This window comes from Littorina saxatilis, linkage group LG5, assembly GCF_037325665.1.
Source record: "Littorina saxatilis isolate snail1 linkage group LG5, US_GU_Lsax_2.0, whole genome shotgun sequence".
Taxonomy (NCBI): Eukaryota; Metazoa; Mollusca; class Gastropoda; order Littorinimorpha; family Littorinidae; genus Littorina; species Littorina saxatilis.
Window position 1 is genome coordinate 18,246,449 of NC_090249.1, and position 18,996 is coordinate 18,265,444.

Consider the following 18,996-nt stretch of genomic DNA (forward strand, 5'->3'; position numbering starts at 1 on the left):
GAACAAGAACAATTCTTTATTTAACGAGGGTAATAGAGTAAGCAGTGATCTGCTTTTTTACATCTGGCCCTCGCCCTAAAGAGGGACTAGTCTAAAATTGCTAAAGAATAAGCAAGTAAAGAAAACTACTACTACATGATTATAATAAAATGAAAGTAAGAACATATCATCAATTTACATACAATACATTGCTTAAAAGTTAAATGAAAAATGTACATTTGACATGAGTTAAGAATTATAGAGTAAATTGCACTGACGTAACAAAGCTGTGAATGCATGAGACACCGTGGATCTCAATGTGAGACTCTCATCTCCTACTCTTAGCGCTGGATTACTGAAAATGTTGATTGAAAGTGCCACGAACCTTTGGTTATCAAAACTTGTAAAGTATAAAGTCTTATGCCTGTTATAAAAGCATGCCGTGTTGTCCAGAATAACTAAAGCACAACCTTTCTTTGTTCTAACACAAACTTTGTTTATTAATGATATCAACCGCCAAGTCGACATGCGGTAGTGGTGGTGTGTAAATTAAGGCTGGGGCTATGACGATAACACGAAAATTCAAACTGGGCCTTCTTCTTCTTCTTCTTCTTCTTCTTCTTCTTCTTCTTCTTCTTCTTCTTCTTCTTCTTCTGTCACTGTCATGCAGTCCTCTTGCTTTTTGTGTGTGTGTTGGGATTTAATGTAGCAGTCATGTCAGTTCTCCTAACTACTGAAACACGAGGCATCTTTTTTTTACTTGACTCTGTATTCACTGTATAAAGTTGCAGCGTACTGTGTGGCCATAGAAATATTGCTCAAAATGTTGCATAGTAATCTCCATTTTTTCTTGCTTGAAATAATGTTCAACCCCAGTCGTTCAAAGCAGGCATGCAGTATGACTATATATATACATGCCATTATATATGAATGTAAGCCTCTATCTTCACCAGATGCTAACTGTAATTGCAGATTGTTCACTTGAATCTGCAGATCTGTGAGCAGACCTTTGGACAGATCGAATAGAAACTCTATTTGGTGCATCAGACTTTCAAGATGGCAGACGAAGAACAACCACCTCCTCCTGTGGTCTCAGACAAAGAGAAGGAAACCGCACAAGAAGAAGAGAAGGAGAAGGTATGTACCTTTTTTTATTCATGAGAAGTCTCCCACCCCTCCACCCCCACCCCTCACCCCCTTTTTATATTATCTCTACCAAAGTATACCTGTCATGAAAGGACACCTGCAATGTAGGCAGGGCCGGACTAGGCTAAGAGGAGGGGGGCGGTTGCAAGTGGTGGTCCAGGGGGGCGGGGTCAAGGGGCAGAGCCCCTTGTGGGGTAGGTCATGGGTAGGTCATATTCTGAGATAGGAAAATGGTCGCTCCTTGCATGAAACGGCATAAAATAAACAATAGTAAAAAATTTTTTTGAATAAGTGAGGTACATGTTTAGGCTAGGGCAACCCCCATAACCCCCCCGTTAGTCCGGCCCTGGTAGGGACACTTTTGGCTGGTCCCAAGGGTGTCCTTTCATCGCATGTACCACTGTACAGTCTGAATGCAATGGCTACATACACCTTTCGAATAATGCTTAACGTAAAATGATTACAGCCAAAATCAATTTTTCCTGGCTTAAAGCTTTCCACTGTCTTGCCCAGTGATTGGATATATATATAATATATATTATTTACAGTAATGAAAATGAATTATGTATTTATCATTCAGGACACAGCAGCAGCAGACAAGCCAGCAGCAGACAAGCCAGCAGCTGCAGACAAGCCAGCAGCTGCAGACAAGCCAGCAGCTGCAGACAAGCCAGCAGCTGCAGACAAGCCAGCAGCTGCAGACAAGCCAGCAGCTGCAAACAAGCCAGCAGCTGCAGACAAGCCAGCAACACCAAAAAAGCCGGCAACACCGAGAAAGGGCAGCCCAAAGCCAACCAGCAAACCGGCAAGTCCCAAAAGTCGTGCCAGCCCACAGCCTCCTGCTGGCAAACCGGCAGCCAAGGGGGGCAAGGCAGAGAAAGGCAAAAAAGGTAAGGAGAAACGTTTATGGTTGAGTCAGTCACTGGTTTTGCTGATGAAATCTTCACTGGTTTTACTGCAGGCACAATTTGACTGTGTGGACTGCTGCTGACCTGCAAAATCTCTTTGATTCATTTGTTGAACTGTTGAGTTGCTATGTATACTTGTTTGGTGATTTTATATCTCCGCAGTCCTGTGGATTATAGAAACACATCATGCAAAAGACGTACAACTTGTATATTAACACACTCAATCTCTCTCTTCCTTTCCCACCAAGTTATACATGCAGCTCTATCCCCACTACACCCCACTTTTTATATTCAGTCAAGTGTGTGTGTGCGTGTGTGTGTGTGTGTACATGTGTGTAGAGTGATTCAGAGTAAACTACTGGACCGATCTTAATTAAATTTTACATGAGAGTTCCTGGGCAAGATATCCCCAGACGTTTTTTTAATTTTTTCGATAAATGTCTTTGATGACGTCATATCCGGCTTTTTGTAAAAGTTGAGGCGGCACTGTCACACCCTCATTTTTCAATGAAATTTATTGAAATTTTGGCCAAGCAATCTTCGACAAAGGCCGGACTTTGGTATTGCATTTCAGCTTGGAGGCTTAAAAATTAATTGATGACTTTGGTCATTAAAAATCTGAAAATTGTAATTAAAATTATTTTTTTATAAAACGATCCAAAATTACGTTTATCTTATTCTTCATCATTTTCTGATTTCAAAAACATATAAATATGTTATATTCGGATTACAAACAATCTCTGAAAACTAAAAATATAACAATTATGATTAAAATTAATTTTCCGAAATTGATTAAAAACAATTTCATCTTATTCCTTGTCGGTTCCTGATTCCAAAAACATATAGGTATGATATGTTTAGATTAAAAACAAGTTCAGAAACTTAAAAAGAATAGAGATAAAGAAAAGCGTGCTGTCCTTCTCAGCGCAACTACTACCCCGCTCTTCTTGTCAATTTCACTGCCTTTGCCACGAGCGGTGGACTGACGATGCTACGAGTATACGGTCTTACTGAAAAAATGCAGTGCGTTTAGTTTCATTCTGTGAGTTCGACAGCTTGACTAAATGTTGTATTTTTGCCTTACGCGACTTGTTTTTCTCTTCAATAAAACGCACCCGAAAATTGTCACTATACAGAGGTACAAATAAAATAAAATATAAGTACTGTTTTTTCCTTTCTTTTTCAATCATATTTTATTGAGCAGCCACATTTATCCTTCAGAGTAATGTGTGTGTTTGTGCTTGCACATGTTTATGAGCATGTGTGCAAAGAGGTACATTTTTGTCACAATATTTTTCTTCATTGTAATATATCAACATTTCAGCAGAACCTGGAAAACCAGGCAGTGGTGGAAGCAAGTATTTCCATGGAATAGTGTAGTAGAGTGTTGTGAATTGATATACAGGATTGCTTAGCATTGGCTTGTAGTTTGACAGTGTCATTTAATTATTGATTCCATACTGGGGTGTCTGTATTTAATTTGCTGTTATCGACAGACGCAGGAGAGATTTTTTGCTTCTCTGTGCATGCGGTGTTCTTGAGAATTTGCAGCTTTTATAAGTGTGTGGATTTTTTGTAACATTAATTAAGAAGTGGTGCGAGACTTACAGTTAAGCTGAACTAACTGGTAATGTCTTGTGCGAATTAGCTTCTAACTCAGCCTTAAATTGTGTGGTTGTTACTAAGGCTGATGGGGTCTATGTCGACCAAAAGAGTGGGATTCCCTGTAGGTGGAGTTCCTGGAGGGGGATTCCCTGTATACAGGGAATCCCACAGGGTGGAGTTTTTCAATAAAACTTGCAAACCATACTCGAATTTCTAAGAAATATAAAAAAAGATTGAAAAACATCACATTTTACCGATGTCGCCAAGCATCACGTGACTTTCAGCGATATCAGCGACATGCCACAGGAACTTAATCCTGTGGTATACAGGGAATCCCCCTCCAGGAACTTCACCTACAGGGAATCCCACTTTTTTGGTCGACATAGACCCCATCAGCGTTACTAAGGCCCTATTTTATGCTGTTGTCTTGCATGTTAGCAGCATTAAAAACAAGTGCTGTGATAGGAGAGCTAGTATTAAATAATTCTTGCTGAAACGTTGAGTGGTCATCTGTGGTAATCTATATACTTTTGTTTTCTTTTTGATAAGGCTTTTTCAGGCAACCACAACATGTAGAGGTGTCAGGACATTGTCAGAATTCTTAATCCAGAAGTCTTTTCTTCTTCGTTTGTTTGTTTTTTAATCAATCAATCAATCAATGAGGCTTATATCGCGCATATTCCGTGGGTACAGTTCTAGGCGCTCTGCAGTGATGCCGTGTGAGATGAAATTTTATACGGCCAGTAGATTGCAGCCATTTCGGCGCATATTTACCTTTCACGGCCTATTATTCCAAGTCACACGGGTATAGGTAGACAATTATTAACTGTGCCTAAGCAATTTTGCCAGGAAAGACCCTTTTGTCAATCGTGGGATCTTTAACGTGCACACCCAATGTAGTGTACACGGGGGGAGGGTTCGGACACCGAAGAGAGTCTGCACACAAAGTTGACTCTGAAATAAATTTCCGCCGAACCTGGGATCGAACTCACGCTGACAGCGGCCAACTGAATACAAATCCAGCGCGCTACCAACTGAGCTATATATTTAAAGACCTTGACACTGCAGATTTTGTTATTCTCCACACATTTTATAATATCCATAAGTGATGACCCTTTGTGAACTCTTTTCCACTTGGTTTTGAGTTTTTGGGAAGATAGGGTGTTATTTTTATATGTAAATGTTTTAACATTTTAATTTGATTTGTTGGTGTGTGCTTCAGTATAGGCTAAATTAATTTGAATGTTGCATGCGTTGTGGAACAGTGAGACAGTTTGTGGTAAACGTAGGTAATTTTACTGCTTTGTGTGAAGTGCATATGTGACCCTCCACCACAGAATGAGTCGCATGTCACCTTTGCATGATTTTCAGATTTTTACATTTTTCTGAAGAGTTTTTTTATGCTCTATCCAGTGGTGAAAACCGTTTTAGAAAAGAGCAAAAACTGTTTGAGTTATAAGCCTGTGACTAAGGTGACCCTCACACTGTTATCAGACACTCCCCGGACTTTTATTAAGCCTAGCGCAGAACCGCGCGAGGTGACATGCGACTCATTTCGTGGTGGAGGGTCACATATATTTGTACTGTACGTGTGTATCAGGAAAAGTATATGTGCATGGAGTGTTAGTGTTGTTGTGGTTGTGTTGCTGTGGCTATCCATATTGTTGTTTTGTGTGTCTGTCACAGTGTAGATGTATTTGGGGAACTGTAGTACTGTCTCAACTAAGTTTCATAGTTTTAAATCAAATGCCTGATGCATTTTTTTTAGTTAGCTCTTTTTGTTTCATATAAAATATGATGCAAAGGATTATAAACAGTTACAAATGAAAGTGTCAGTCAATAGATTATTTTGAAACGCCAACACTAACAACAGTGGCAAAGCTTTAAAAAAAATTTTTAAAAAGCAGTTCATTAATTGCCTTACATTAATACCATACAAAACTCTGGAAGGATTTTCTGCATTCAACTTAGTTCTTCAGATACAATTATATGTTTTACAAAAATAGTTTGTTTTCCTGCCTATCTGTTATTTGACACCTTGGATAATATTGTGAAAAAACCCACCAAAGAAACTAATTCTAACAGCAAAGTCTTATTGAAAATGACAACGATGAGAAAGGTAATAATAATGACCTTGATGTTACAGGTAAAAAAGCCAAGGAGGAACCTAAACCAGAACCTCCACCCCCCACTGGAGATGAGGAAGAGAAAGATGACGGTGAGACAAAACACAGTATTTCAGTGCACAAATTTTTGTTTGTTTGTTTGTTTGCTTTACGCCCAGCCGACCACGAAGGGCCATATCAGGGCGGTGCTGCTTTGACATATAACGTGCGCCACAGACAAGACAGAAGTCGCAGCACAGGCTTCATGTCTCACCCAGTCACATTATTCTGACACCGGACCAACCAGTCCTAGCACTAACCCCATAATGCCAGACGCCAGGCGGAGCAGCCACTAGATTGCCAATTTCAAAGTCTTAGGTATGACCCGGCCGGGGTTCGAACCCACGACCTCCCGATCACGGGGCGGACGCCTTACCACTAGGCCAACCTTCAGTGCACAAAGACATTTTAGACATGATATGTCAAGTGTAGGTGCACAGCTAAGATTTTCTGTCATTTGTTTTTGTTTCATTCTTGTAAACAACAAATGTACGGTCATTATTAGTATGCATCCACAATACCAATTTTCTTCTGCTGAGTAAGAATGTATGTTTATCATGGTTTGTGAGTAAAAGCAATGCTAATCCTATCATGACACCACTATGAATCTGAAAGTCAATATGATTATACATGTATGAGACGTGAACATTGCAGGTAAAACAGTCAGAGATTTTGACCAAAATAAAGTTCATGGAGGTAATTATTTTAGAATTTGCAGGATAGCTGTTAAAGCCCATGCATTCTACCCCATTATTGATTTATTCCTCCCTCCCGCCCCTCCCGAAAGCAGCATATGGGTGGCTGAATGGGGTGGGGGGGGGGGGGGGGGAATGTAAAAACAGTCATACACGACAAGATTGTGGGAGTTTCAGCCCATCAGCATACAAGAGGAAGAAGATGAAAGCCCATTCTGCATCTAGGTAGAATAGATCAATTCCAGACATGCAACTCTGGCGGGTTTGTATGGGTTGTGAAAGAGTGAATACCCTTGCTTTTACTGGGACAAACAATCCACAGGCCAGTCACTAGTGAGGGGTCATGTGTCTGGCTAAAACACGTGGACAGGAGCACATGTGAATTTATTTGTCCAAGAAAAAACAAGGGTATTCACTCTTTTACAAGACAGGTGCAGAGGCCTAGTGGATAAGACATTGGCCTCCTAATTGGAAGGTCTTGAGTTCAAATCCCAGCCGCGGCCAACAGGTGGGTTTAGGGTGGAGATTTTTTCAGATCTCGTAGGTCAACTTATGTGCAGACCTAATAGTGCCTTTTCCCCCTTCGTGTGTACAGGCAAGCACAAGACCAAGTGTGCATGAAAAAGATCCTGTAATCCATGTCAGAGTTCGGTGGGTTATAGAAACAAAAAAATACCCAGCATGATTCCCCCAAAATGGCGGGCAAAAAACTGTCATACGCGTAAAAGCCGTGGGAGTTTGAGACCATGAACAAAACAAACAAACAACCTTTTACAACTTTTACAAACCCAACAGAGTTATTTCTGAACATCGGCTATTTAGACTATTATGAAACAAATCACTGTTGCATTTGCAGGCAAGCTGCCAGAGAACTGCGCCCCGCTGTTCATGACGGCCCAGACACAGGAAATCTTCCACTGCCAGTGCGACGTGGACGTGACGGAGGACAACCCCATCAAGATCATCACCAAGCAGGAGATCATCGATGACATGCGCATGAGGGCCGCCATCTCTGACTTCAGCGCCTTCAAGCAGCAGATGATCGTATGTTGAACACTTAACAGTGGAACCCCCCTTTTATGACACCCCCCCTCCCCCCCTCTCCAATGTAAAACCTTATTTTGTCAGATTTTCTGTTCATATTAACCTCTGAAAACTTACCTCCATTTTAAGACTTTTTTTTAAGACCCCATTTTTTCACATGTTTGGAGATCATAAAAAGGCCTGGGAGTTCCGCTGTACAACACCCCTTAATTTGACTTGGTAGACCCCCTCATTTAACTTTTTACTCACAGTCATATGAAGACCTTGTTTTCTAAGATTTTGTTTTTATAAGGTTTTTATAAGATTCATCCTACTTTTAGACTTGATTTTCAGAGATTTTGTGCTTTTGACATGTGTAAGTAACTGTGTCTCCAGTTATATACAGTGGAACCCTCCTTTTAAGGCCCCCCCCCCCCCCCAATTTAAGACTCCCTCCCTTTTAGTTTTAAGACCTTATTTTTTAAGATTTCCTGTTCATTAACCTCTGTTAGTAAATACCTCCATTTTAAGACAGACCCTCCTGATTGTCTCAGATTAATTTGGAGGTGACAACAAGAGGGTTCCACTGTACAACAACCCTTTTGCTTTTGAGACCATCCTGATTTAAGATTTTTACTCATATGATAGGTAGACCCTGTTTTGTCTGATTTTCTTTTTAAAAGGCTTTTATTAGATTTTATCATCCTCCTTTTAGACTTTTCATTGTCACAGATTTTGTGCTTATGACATTTGTAACTGTGTCTTAAGTGTATGATTACTCTGCTTTTAGGTCCTACATTTTCCCATTTGTTTGGCAATCTTAATTAAAAGGCAGGAGCGTTCACCTACATTTCTTTGTTAACTGACTTGACTGAGGTATTATTTCTGATTTAATTTGTACAGCTTACGCATGTTTAGAATAATCACATGCATTCCTAAAAGTGAAAGAAGATCAAGGAGAAATTCCCAGTACAGTGGTCCCGTACGAAATGAACATATATGAACATATAAGAGACATATAAGAAACCTATAAGTTTCTTATAAGAAACATATAAGTTTCATATATGACAAGTAAAAAGCTATGTATGTCAGTTGTAGGAATAGGTTTCTTATAAGTCTCTTATATGAAAAAGACCCCGATTCATATAAGAATCATATATGAGAACCTGCACTTCCAGAAACCTATAGTTCTCTTATATATGAACAGCTCAGATCATGGGTCATTTTAACACCTTCACATTTAAATGCTTATTTTATAGCCATCCATTGAATTGAGAAGAAAACAAAGCATACTAAACTGCTAAGCATGAATCAAACAATAAGAAAATAAAAAGAAACAACAGCATCGTTTTGTATGTGTGGGTAGTAAACACGTTTTATTTACAAAACACGGCGGAAAATGGCGACAAATTTGTTGCACAGCGACAGGTCACTTTCTTCAACCAAGGCCAGTACTTGCATACATGACAAAGGAAAGCAAATATGGCCTGAATAATAAAGTTATAGTGTTCCTTTGCGTGTCTGAGTGATAAACTGTTTTAAACAACTATCTTCTGAAACGTAATTGCACTCAGCAGATTTTGTCTTCAGCTCATAACTTTCGTGTCACACGGGCTTTGCGACAAACAGATAGATCGCATTCTCGCAGAAAATCATTGACAACACAGACCAGTCATTTTTAGCATTGCATTTGGGAAGGGCTACTATTATAGTGTGTTTTAAGAAAGAAAGACATTACAGTATCGGCAAAACACGACCAAATAAGTTTTCGTGTCACAGCGTTATGGGCGTGAGATTGTGTTCTCACACTGTAGCAAAATCATTGACAACACAGACAAGTCAGTTTTAGCATAGACATTGGGAAAGGCTACTATTATAGTGTGTTTTAGGAAAGAAAAACATTATAGTATCAGCAGAACACGACCAAATCATTTGCGTTTTGGGCGTTATGGGCGTTTTTTCACACTGCAGATCATATCTCAAAAACTACGGAGTGGATCTTTATGAAATTTGATATGGATATTTTTGACTGGATTTTCTCAAAGAAGGTTTTCCCGTTTATTGATAGGACAGTTTGATGACGTCATATTTTACCGTTTGCCAAAAGGTCGAGGCAGCACTTTCACAGTTACAGTTTTTCATCAATTTGATCTTATTTCTTATCACACAATCTCAGATCTAGGCCGGATTATGGGATTGCATTTCAGTTTGGTCACTTAAAGTTTTGTTATTGAAATGTTTGTTCGAAATATGTCATTTTTTCAAATTTTTAAAAACTAATATTTGAAACAAAAAAAATATATTGGTGTATTCCCTATTGCGTCCTGTATCTAAAACTATATAGTTTTGTTGTTTTGTATTGATAATTATGCTTAAAAATGAAGAAAACCGATAAATAACCACTATCTTTATTTATGAAAAAAGACACTTAAAAACAACTTCTATCTATTCCTTACCATTTTCTGATTCCAAATATATATAGTTTCATGGTGTTTGACATTGAAAATAGGCTAAAACTTAACAAACTCAGATCGTTGAATGGAAATTATACTTCCAAGCTCCGTGCAGCTGACAACATGATAAAAACACGTCATTTCAAGTGTGGAACACGCTCATGACGTCATACTGAAAGGTGATGAATTATGGCTTCACCTTGCGATGTTTCATTTCAAACATGGTAACATTTTTAAAGGGGTTTCTTTCTCAGATTTCTGTTTGCCCTCTGTCTGTCTCTCTTAATGTCTCCGTCTGTCTGACTGATTCAATTAAATGTGTAATTACTTAGTTTCTCAAAAGTCAAACTAAGTAGGATATACCTAATTGATTCAGGTCTCTAAATTCTTATTGTAAAATTGTGAGTTTTATTCAAAAAAAATTTAATTGGTGTTTTAAACTCAATAATGGGGCATGCTGTGATGAGTGGAAGAATGTGTGCTTACGAGCAGAAAAAGCCCATCAAAGTCAAGAATCGTGTTTTTCTTTTTCTATTTTCACCTTGTAGCTTCATACAGACACTAAGCAACAGTGTAGTTCCACTTCCAGTGCAATATCTTGTACTTTAATTTTGACCATCTGTGTAACACTTTATTGACCCATGATCTGAGCTGTTCACATATGTTTCTTATATGAATCTTATATGACTCTTATATGAATCATCACTTAGTTTCTGCATAGGAGAATTCAGGACTTAGAAAAAATATTGGACAATGCTGAATTACTGGCAATACTGGCTTTCATATATGTTTCATATATGAACAGGAAGTGGATGGTTTGCCTTGAGCATTATCTCCCCCTGACTGAACGGCCATCTTTGTGACAGCAGCTCTGTGAGGATGTTTAGCAGAAAATCAGTGAAAGAGCAGGACTAAAATGCAAAGTTCTTACAGAAATAATTGGACTTGATGTATGAATATGTGAAGAGAATGTTTATGTCATGCTGATGTTTGTGGGTGGCTGGCAGCCCAACCAACCCAACAGCTTGACACTGACAGGTTTGTGTTTTTATTCAAAATCCAGAATTTCCCTCCATTATTTGTTTTACTTTACAGTTCTGGTTCTGCATCAGGTGATCAAATCATGTTTACCAGCACTACTTTGGTTCAAGCAACAAGAAACTGTGACAGCTGTGCATATTCAAGAAAAGTATTTGTGGCTGTAACTTGTTTGTTGTTTCTTGTTCATAATTTCAAGTTTCAAAGTATTGGATTTGAAGAGGACAATGCATGTCTTACTCCTCTTCTTGTGACCAGTGATTTAGAGATCTGTTTGTTTTTGCCCTCAAAATAAACACAACTTCAGTAAAGATATGTATATATACTGAACCAAAAGGTATTTTGCAAATGGATTCATTATAATTCAAAGTCAAGACAGTTAAATTGGGTTAAGCAGGTGTTATTTCCTTTGTAAACACAAATGTAGGTCAAGGTCGTGTGTCTAGTATGAGACATATAAATATCATATATGAGACATATAAGAATCCTATAAGGGAGATGTAGGTTTCATATAAGATTCTTATAAGTCTCATATATGAACATTTCATATAAGAGACCTATAGCTTTCTTATAAGAGAATATAAGATTCATATAAGAGACCTATATGAGCTCAGGTTGTAGGTTCATATATGATTCATATAAGTTTCTTATAAGAATTTACCTCATTTGCATTTAAAATACCTATAAGCCACATATATGAAATTGTCATACAAGACTCTTATAAGAATCTTATATGAAATTGGGTCCAATTTCTTATAAGAACGTTTCGTACGGGGTACCTCTGATGAGAGGACACCTCCCTTAAAAGGACACATTCTGGGGTCCCTTTGTCTATTATCTCTACCAAAATATACCTGTCATGACAGGCCACCTGCAATGTAGGGACACGTTTAGCTGGTCCCAAGGGTGTCCTTTCATCACAGGTAGCACTGTAGCTTTTGGGAATGAGTATATTCCCCAATACCCATTCATTCGGTTTTAAATGTGATTTAATAATCGTCTTCTTCTTAATTCTTCTTCAAATGTAATTGATTAATCTGAGCGCTGGTGTTTCTTTTGCACTGCAGGATTACCCTGGGGATGAGATTCTGATTGTGTACGACTGCGAGTTCAAGTACGGGCAGAACTTCTACATTGCACTCACCGAGGAGGCGAAAGAACTCATCCTCAATGTGAGTAATTATATCTTGTTGCTGCCATAGCCTTTAGTGTTTTCCACTCAAAAACAGAAAGGAATAATCAGTGTTCTTCTCATATAGGCCTTGGTCTTCGGTCATGCACTGATACATACTGATTTGATTGTTGGACTGACCCCTGGCTGGTTGACCGTCTAATAGTTAATGACATGCAGGAGTTTTTCTGACAGAACATTATTTTGAGGCCAGGACATTTGGACTTGTGCATATTTTCAAAACGGATCGCTGACGTATTGTCCTCTAGCAGTTTTTAATTTATGGAAGTTTTATATATAAAACAAACCATTCACAAAATGATTGATTTAGGAGTCTGAAAAGTAAACAAACAATTATTATATGAAGTCTTATAACGCGCGCGTATCTCCAGACTCGGACTCAAGGCGCAGGGATCTATGTATGCCATGTGAGATGGAATTTTTTACACAATACATCACGCATTCACATCGACCAGCAGATCGCAGCCATTTCGGCGCATATCCTACTTTTCACGGCCTAATATTCCAAGTCACACGGGTATTTTGGTGGACATTATTTTTTTATCTATGCCTATACAATTTTGCCAGGAAAGAACCTTTTGTCAATCGTGGGATCTTTAACGTGCACACCCCAATGTAGTGTACAACGAAGGGACCTCGGTTTTTCGTCTCATCCGAAAGACTAGCACTTGAACCCACCACCTAGGTTAGGAAAGGGGGGAGAAAATTGCTAACGCCCTGACCCAGGGTCGAACTCGCAACCTCTCGCTTCCGCGCGCAAGTGCGTTACCACTCGGCCACCCAAACAATGTATACAACAGGCAATTGTATGACTGAAAGTTTGACAAATGTGAAGCTTTGGTAGCCATTTCAGATCTTGTAAGGTGGCATGGAATGAAGTCACTGAACGTTGTAGTAAAATGAAGCAATTAAGCACACTAATTAATATTGTTGATATTGATATTGTTACCAGCAATTAAATTTCTGATTCTTTGTTCCGTGTTTCTTGATGGGTTCTGACAGGTTTGGACTTTGGTTTGCAGTTGAGTTAATTTAGTTAACTAAAAAGCTGAGGGTGGTTTGTAGTTTGTCCTTTTCAAGAAAAAGAACCTTTGCAAAATGTCTTTATCATTCAGACTCTGTTACTGTTTGTCCTACTTTGTGCTTCAAAAGATAAAACAATGTAAAAGTAACAGTGGTCATGTTAAGTCAGTTTTTGTATTATGATAAATCAGTGAAGGGCCATACTTTTTTTTTCTTTTTTACTAAGATATATTCTACTTTGCTTGGAATATGAAACTTTAAGGGTGTGATAATAATAATAATAATAATACGAGAATTTATAACGCGCACATATCTCACCACAAGGCGACTCAAGGCGCACTAGCTCATACACGTGTACACATTCTTTCGCATTAACAACTCATGCACACTCATATAATAATAATAATAACACGAATATTTGTAACGTGCACATGTCTCACCAAATTAACAGGCGACCCAAGGCGCACACACACTCATTCACACACACTCATTCACACACACGGAGACTTAAAGTCATTAACACACACACACCATCAACCATTAAATATGTACAGTTATTCAGGGTGGGATGGGGGTGGGCAGTGTAGAATGCATGGATTATTTGGAAAAAAGGAATGTCTTGAGTGCAGATTTGAATGATTCGAGGGACTGTTGTTGACGGAGGGGGAGAGGTAGTGTGTTCCATTGGCTAGGTGCTTGGAAAGAAAATGAGCGTTGACCTGCTGTTTTGAGTTTGGTGTGGGGGATATTGTTGATGAAAAACTTTGATTATAAGACTTTTTATTGTTACTTATTTTTAAAAAGCCACATGGTGAGACCCCAGTAAGTTTCTTTGCCTACATTTGTATACTGTTTGTTATGTGTGTGGAGGATCAGGATGCTTAAGTTGCAACATGTGGACAAAATAACATCACATGCATCATCACTTTTGATGTAAAGATTCTGAACTATCACCAATTTCACATTGTGTGTTATCTTTTGATGGCATGTGCCATCATTTTGTGTCAATAGTCCCACGTGCATGTGCATGCATCCGCATCACTGTTTCATGTGGTACTGTTCTCTCCTGTATATATCTGTTTGTGTGTGTGTGTCCCCCCCCCTCTCTTTCTCTCTCTCTCTCTCTCTCTCTCTCTCTCTCTCTCTCTCTCTCTCTCTCTCTCTCTCTCTCTCGCTCTCTCTCTCTCTCTCTCTCTCTCTCTCTCGCGCTCTCTCTTCTCGCTCTCTCTTCTCGCTCTCTCGCTCTCGCTTTCTCTCTCTCTCTCTTTCTCTCTCTCTCTCTCTCTCTCTCTCTCGCTCTCTCTCTCTCCTCGCTCTCTCGCTCTCGCTTTCTCTCTCTCTCTCTCTCTCTCTCTCTCTCTCTCTCTCTCTCTCTCTCTCTCTCTCTCTCTCTCTCTCTCTCTCTCTCTTGCTCTCTCTCTCTCTCTCTCTCTCTCTCGCTCTCTCTCTCTCCTCGCTCTCTCGCTCTCGCTTTCTCTCTCTGACTCTCTCTCTCTCTCTCTCTCTCTCTCTCTCTCTCGCTCTCTCTCTCGCGCTCTCTCTCTCTCTCCTCGCTCTCTCTCCTCGCTTTCTCTCTCTCTCTCTCTCTCTCTCTCTCTCTCTCTCTCTCTCTCTCTCTCTCTCTCTCTCTCTCTCTCTCTCTCCTCGCTCTCTCGCTTTCTCCTCTCTCTCTCTCTCTCTCTCTCTCTCTCTCTCTCTCTCTCTCTCTCTCTCTCTCTCTTGCTCTCTCTCTCTCTCTCTCTCTCGCTCTCTCTCTCTCCTCGCTCTCTCGCTCTCCTCGCTCTCTCGCTCTCGCTTTCTCTCTCTCTCTCTCTCTCTCTCTCTCTCTCTCTCTCTCTCTCTCTCTCTCTCTCTCTCTCTCTCTCTTGCTCTCTCTCCTCGCTCTCTCGCTCTCCTCGCTCTCGCTTTCTCTCTCTCTCTCTCTCTCTCTCTCTCTCTCTCTCTCTCTCTCTCTCTCTCTCCTCGCTCTCTCTCCTCGCTCTCTCTCTCGCTCTCTCTCTCTCTCTCTCTCTCTCTCTCTCTCGCTCTCTCTCTCTCTCTCTCCCTCCCTCCCTCCCTCCCTCCCTCCCTCCCTCCCTCCCTCCCTCCCTCTCTCTCTCTCTCTCTCTCTCTCTCTCTCTCTCTCTCTCTCTCTCTCTCTCTCTCTCTCTCTCTCTCTCTCTCTCTGTGTGTTTCTGTACAGCTAGACACATTTTCACAACTCTGTTGACTGCGCATTTCACATATTGAAACATGTTATGGCTTCTCTTGCTTTATCTCTAATGTTTTCAATACTGGTATAAGTTTATCCTCAGATGCTTTTCTAATCGCATTTTCTTTAATACGGATGTTCATGTTGTTGTGCATAAAAATAAGAACATTAAAACTTACAGGCTGGAGAAAATGATTAAATTTCTACTTCTAGTTTACTTATATGGAAAAGTTCATTTTACCTTTAGAGCTAATAATGCACGAGTAAAATCTGGTAACACAGGAATGTGATACAAAGATTATGTCCTCCAAAGAAATGTTTACAGCTTATTGCTAATTAATATATTAAACACAAACTGCAGTGGAATCCAGCATTAAGGAAAATCATGTTAATGACAACTTAATTTCTGCTTTTAAAAATCAGACATGTATTACAACTACAAGGAAGCATAAGATGAAAATTATCATAAAAAGGATAAAACTGAAAGTCACTTGTTCATTTCTATGCTTATTATTATGTCAAGTGCCAGGAGACTGGGTCCACATAGCTCTCATTTGATTACTCTTGTTGCACAGTCATATTCTTTTTATATGAAGTCTTATATCGCGCGCGTATCTCCAGACTCGGACTCAAAGCGCAGGGATCTATTTATGCCGTGTGAGATGGAATTTTTTACACAATACATCACGCATTCACATCGACCAGCAGATCGCAGCCATTTCGGCGCATATCCTACTTTGCACGGCCTATTATTCCAAGTCACACGGGTATTTTGGTGGACATTTTTTATCTATGCCTATACAATTTTGCCAGGAAAGACCCTTTTGTCAATCGTGGGATCTTTAACGTGCACACCCCAATGTAGTGTACACGAAGGGACCTCGGTTTTTCGTCTCATCCGAAAGACTAGCACTTGAACCCACCACCTAGGTTAGGAAACTTACTTACTGCCTTTCACGCCTGGTGGCGTGTAGGGCAGCGACAAAGGACCTCTAGGTTAGGAAAGGGGGGAGAAAATTGCTGACGCCCTGACCCAGGGTCGAACTCGCAACCTCTCGCTTCCGAGCGCAAGTGCGTTACCACTCGGCCACCCATTCCTTCTATTCTCTATTTAGAACGCTTAATATGTCCTTTTGTTTCTTAGATCTTACGAAAATATAAGACTCACAGTCATCCTCATGACAACATTCTGCTTATGAAAAAACTGCTCTTTACGAAAACATGCAAAGTATATCGTTTGACTTGCAGCCTCCAGACGAAGTGAGAGAGGGGGAGGAGGGAGAGGATGGGGAAGCAGAGGAGGAAGTGGTTTACACCTACACTCCCCCAGAGGCCAAGGAATGGAAGTCACTGGGCAGCGAGAAGGCGATCAAGGAGGAGAATGTGCAGGAGACCAGGGGAAAGGTTTGCTTGGAAATTAAATTATATCGACTTATTTTCTCTGAGCCTTACTGACAGAGTTTTGTGGCTTTATTACAGTGTCTGACATTATCACTTTGGCTGCTAGAGCTGCATGAAGTGGACAAAAATGTCATGATGATTTTATTCAAATTAACAGCTACTGTGATGGACATTTTTGACAAGTGTACACTCCTAAGTACATGCAGTCAACCCTGTCTCTAAATGACCACTCAAGGGATCCACCAAAAATGGAAATTATAGATAGGGGCATGGTTGCTATGCAAAGGTGAATCATATATGAAATAAAATAAAAAATCATCAGGATCCTTTGGGGTGGTAGTGATGGGCAGGTGGTCGTATTTGAGAGGTGGTTGCCAGGGCAGGGTTGGCTGTAATAGTATTAAATGGGAGGTAATTACTGCTCCTGTTCATAAAATTATCTGAGAAGAGTTGCTCCCCTTCAACCTCTGTTGCACTTGCTAGGCAGGGTAAGTAGACCCAGATGATACTGTCAGCCTGCTGTGAACAGTTCAAGGACAAGGGGCAGAGGATTGAGAGACTGTGTTGGCCTAGGTCATGTAGTACCCACTGTTAGGTTCCTGTTCTTGAGGAGGTTGCATGTTCACTAAGATGGTGAAAACCACTTGCATGCAATTGTATGATTACCATTGGCTTCTTTTCTTTTTCTGGCAGTAGAATTCAGTCGAAGGATAAAGAAAAGATATGAATATTATATAGATAGGAAAATCGAAGAACTGCTCTTCTCTCAGCCATGAATAGTTTAAGTTTTGGGAATGCATAGGTTAGCCGCAATGTGTAACTTTCTGTATATCCTTGTCTTTATCGTAACCAGTCAGCTTCAATATTTGTTTATTCATCTTTACTTTCTTTTCTTGAACATTTGTGTATCTTCCTTCCTTCTTTGTGTTCCACAGCTGAAGGTTTCTGTGAAGAGACTTCGCCGCCACTTTGGCGCCCCCTGCAGCTTTACAAACCGTAATTCTGGCGACACAAAGCAGGGCGTTATCGAGTGCACGGCATATGATGACAAGACCTTTGACCTGAAGAAAATTGAGCTGAACACTGCCACTCAGGTAAGCTTCTGTTTTCTTTATTTTTTTTTTATTGTTGATTTGCAAAAGAAACTGCATGTCACTGATAATGCAAGAGCTGCATTGATGGAAAGGGGTATATATTAATGATGTTAGGAGATTAATGTATCAGAGCATGGGCCTTACGATGAGCCCAACAGTGTCACACATACACGCATGCACGCACACACACGTACGCACGCACGCACGCACACACACGCACACACACACACACACACACACACACACACACACACACACACACACACACACACACACACACACACACACACACACATGGGCACACACATACACACACACACACACTCACACTTAATGTGATTTAAACACTGGAAAAGTAGATGAATGGACCTTTCTTAAAAAATTGTTGTTAGCGGCGTGGATGTGGGGAAGGTATACTCACCCTAATTTTGTTCTTTTTCCTCAACCACTTGAAGAGAATTAGACTGAGGCACCTCTAGTGGAAAAATAAATTGAAGCACTATAGCAGCCCTAAAAGTCCAACAAATGCTTTACTCGCCTTTGGCTAGGGATTCTGAGCATATCCTAGCCAGAGGGCAAACTTTACTAGCCAAACCAACAATTTGTTTCAGCAACTTTACTCGCATTTGGCGAGTAGATGAACATTTCTACTCGCCACTTACATGTTTCTCGCCATGGCGAGTAAAATACTCGCCACTTTCAGGCCTGCATAATTCAGCACAGTTTTGCTCAAGAACATGAAGAATCTTGACGAAGGAAAATTAATTTTGAGTTGGTATCTGTATCTATCGTACTCGCATAATACAAAGGAACCCCCCTTTTAGGCCTAAAAAAATAAATAGGTGTGGTTACGGTAACCCGACCTACCCTATTTTTAGGGGCCGACCCTATAACTTTTTATTACATTTGTCAAAACAAAACAAAAACAAGTGCAGAAAACGCAATGAAAGCGACAGCGCTCGAGTCGCACACTTATTTCCCTGTCAAGTAGGTTTAATTTGTCCTGTAATGTACAGTGTATACATGTAGAAAAAAAAACTTCACAAAAAGAGAATAAAAAATAAAAAATAAAAAAAAGGTTTA

General features: G+C 40.0%; 1 protein-coding gene across 5 annotated transcripts in view; it reads left to right on the forward strand.

Moving 5' to 3' along the window:
• LOC138966464 (dynein axonemal intermediate chain 3-like) overlaps positions 1-18,996 on the forward strand; it is a 37,127-nt gene that overhangs the window by 224 nt on the left and 17,907 nt on the right. For 2 of the 5 annotated variants that reach the window (XM_070338718.1, XM_070338722.1), the window contains exons 2-9: positions 973-1,116; positions 1,706-2,015; positions 3,358-3,387; positions 5,785-5,856; positions 7,355-7,542; positions 12,080-12,184; positions 16,667-16,822; positions 17,755-17,913. In XM_070338718.1, the coding sequence (XP_070194819.1) occupies positions 1,036-1,116; positions 1,706-2,015; positions 3,358-3,387; positions 5,785-5,856; positions 7,355-7,542; positions 12,080-12,184; positions 16,667-16,822; positions 17,755-17,913 (1,101 nt within the window). In that variant the 5' untranslated portion in view covers positions 973-1,035. Of the gene's footprint in view, positions 1-951; positions 1,117-1,705; positions 2,016-3,357; positions 3,388-5,784; positions 5,857-7,354; positions 7,543-12,079; positions 12,185-16,666; positions 16,823-17,754; positions 17,914-18,996 lie in introns of all 5 variants that reach the window. The other 3 variants (XM_070338720.1, XM_070338719.1, XM_070338721.1) reach the window with 3 other exon arrangements.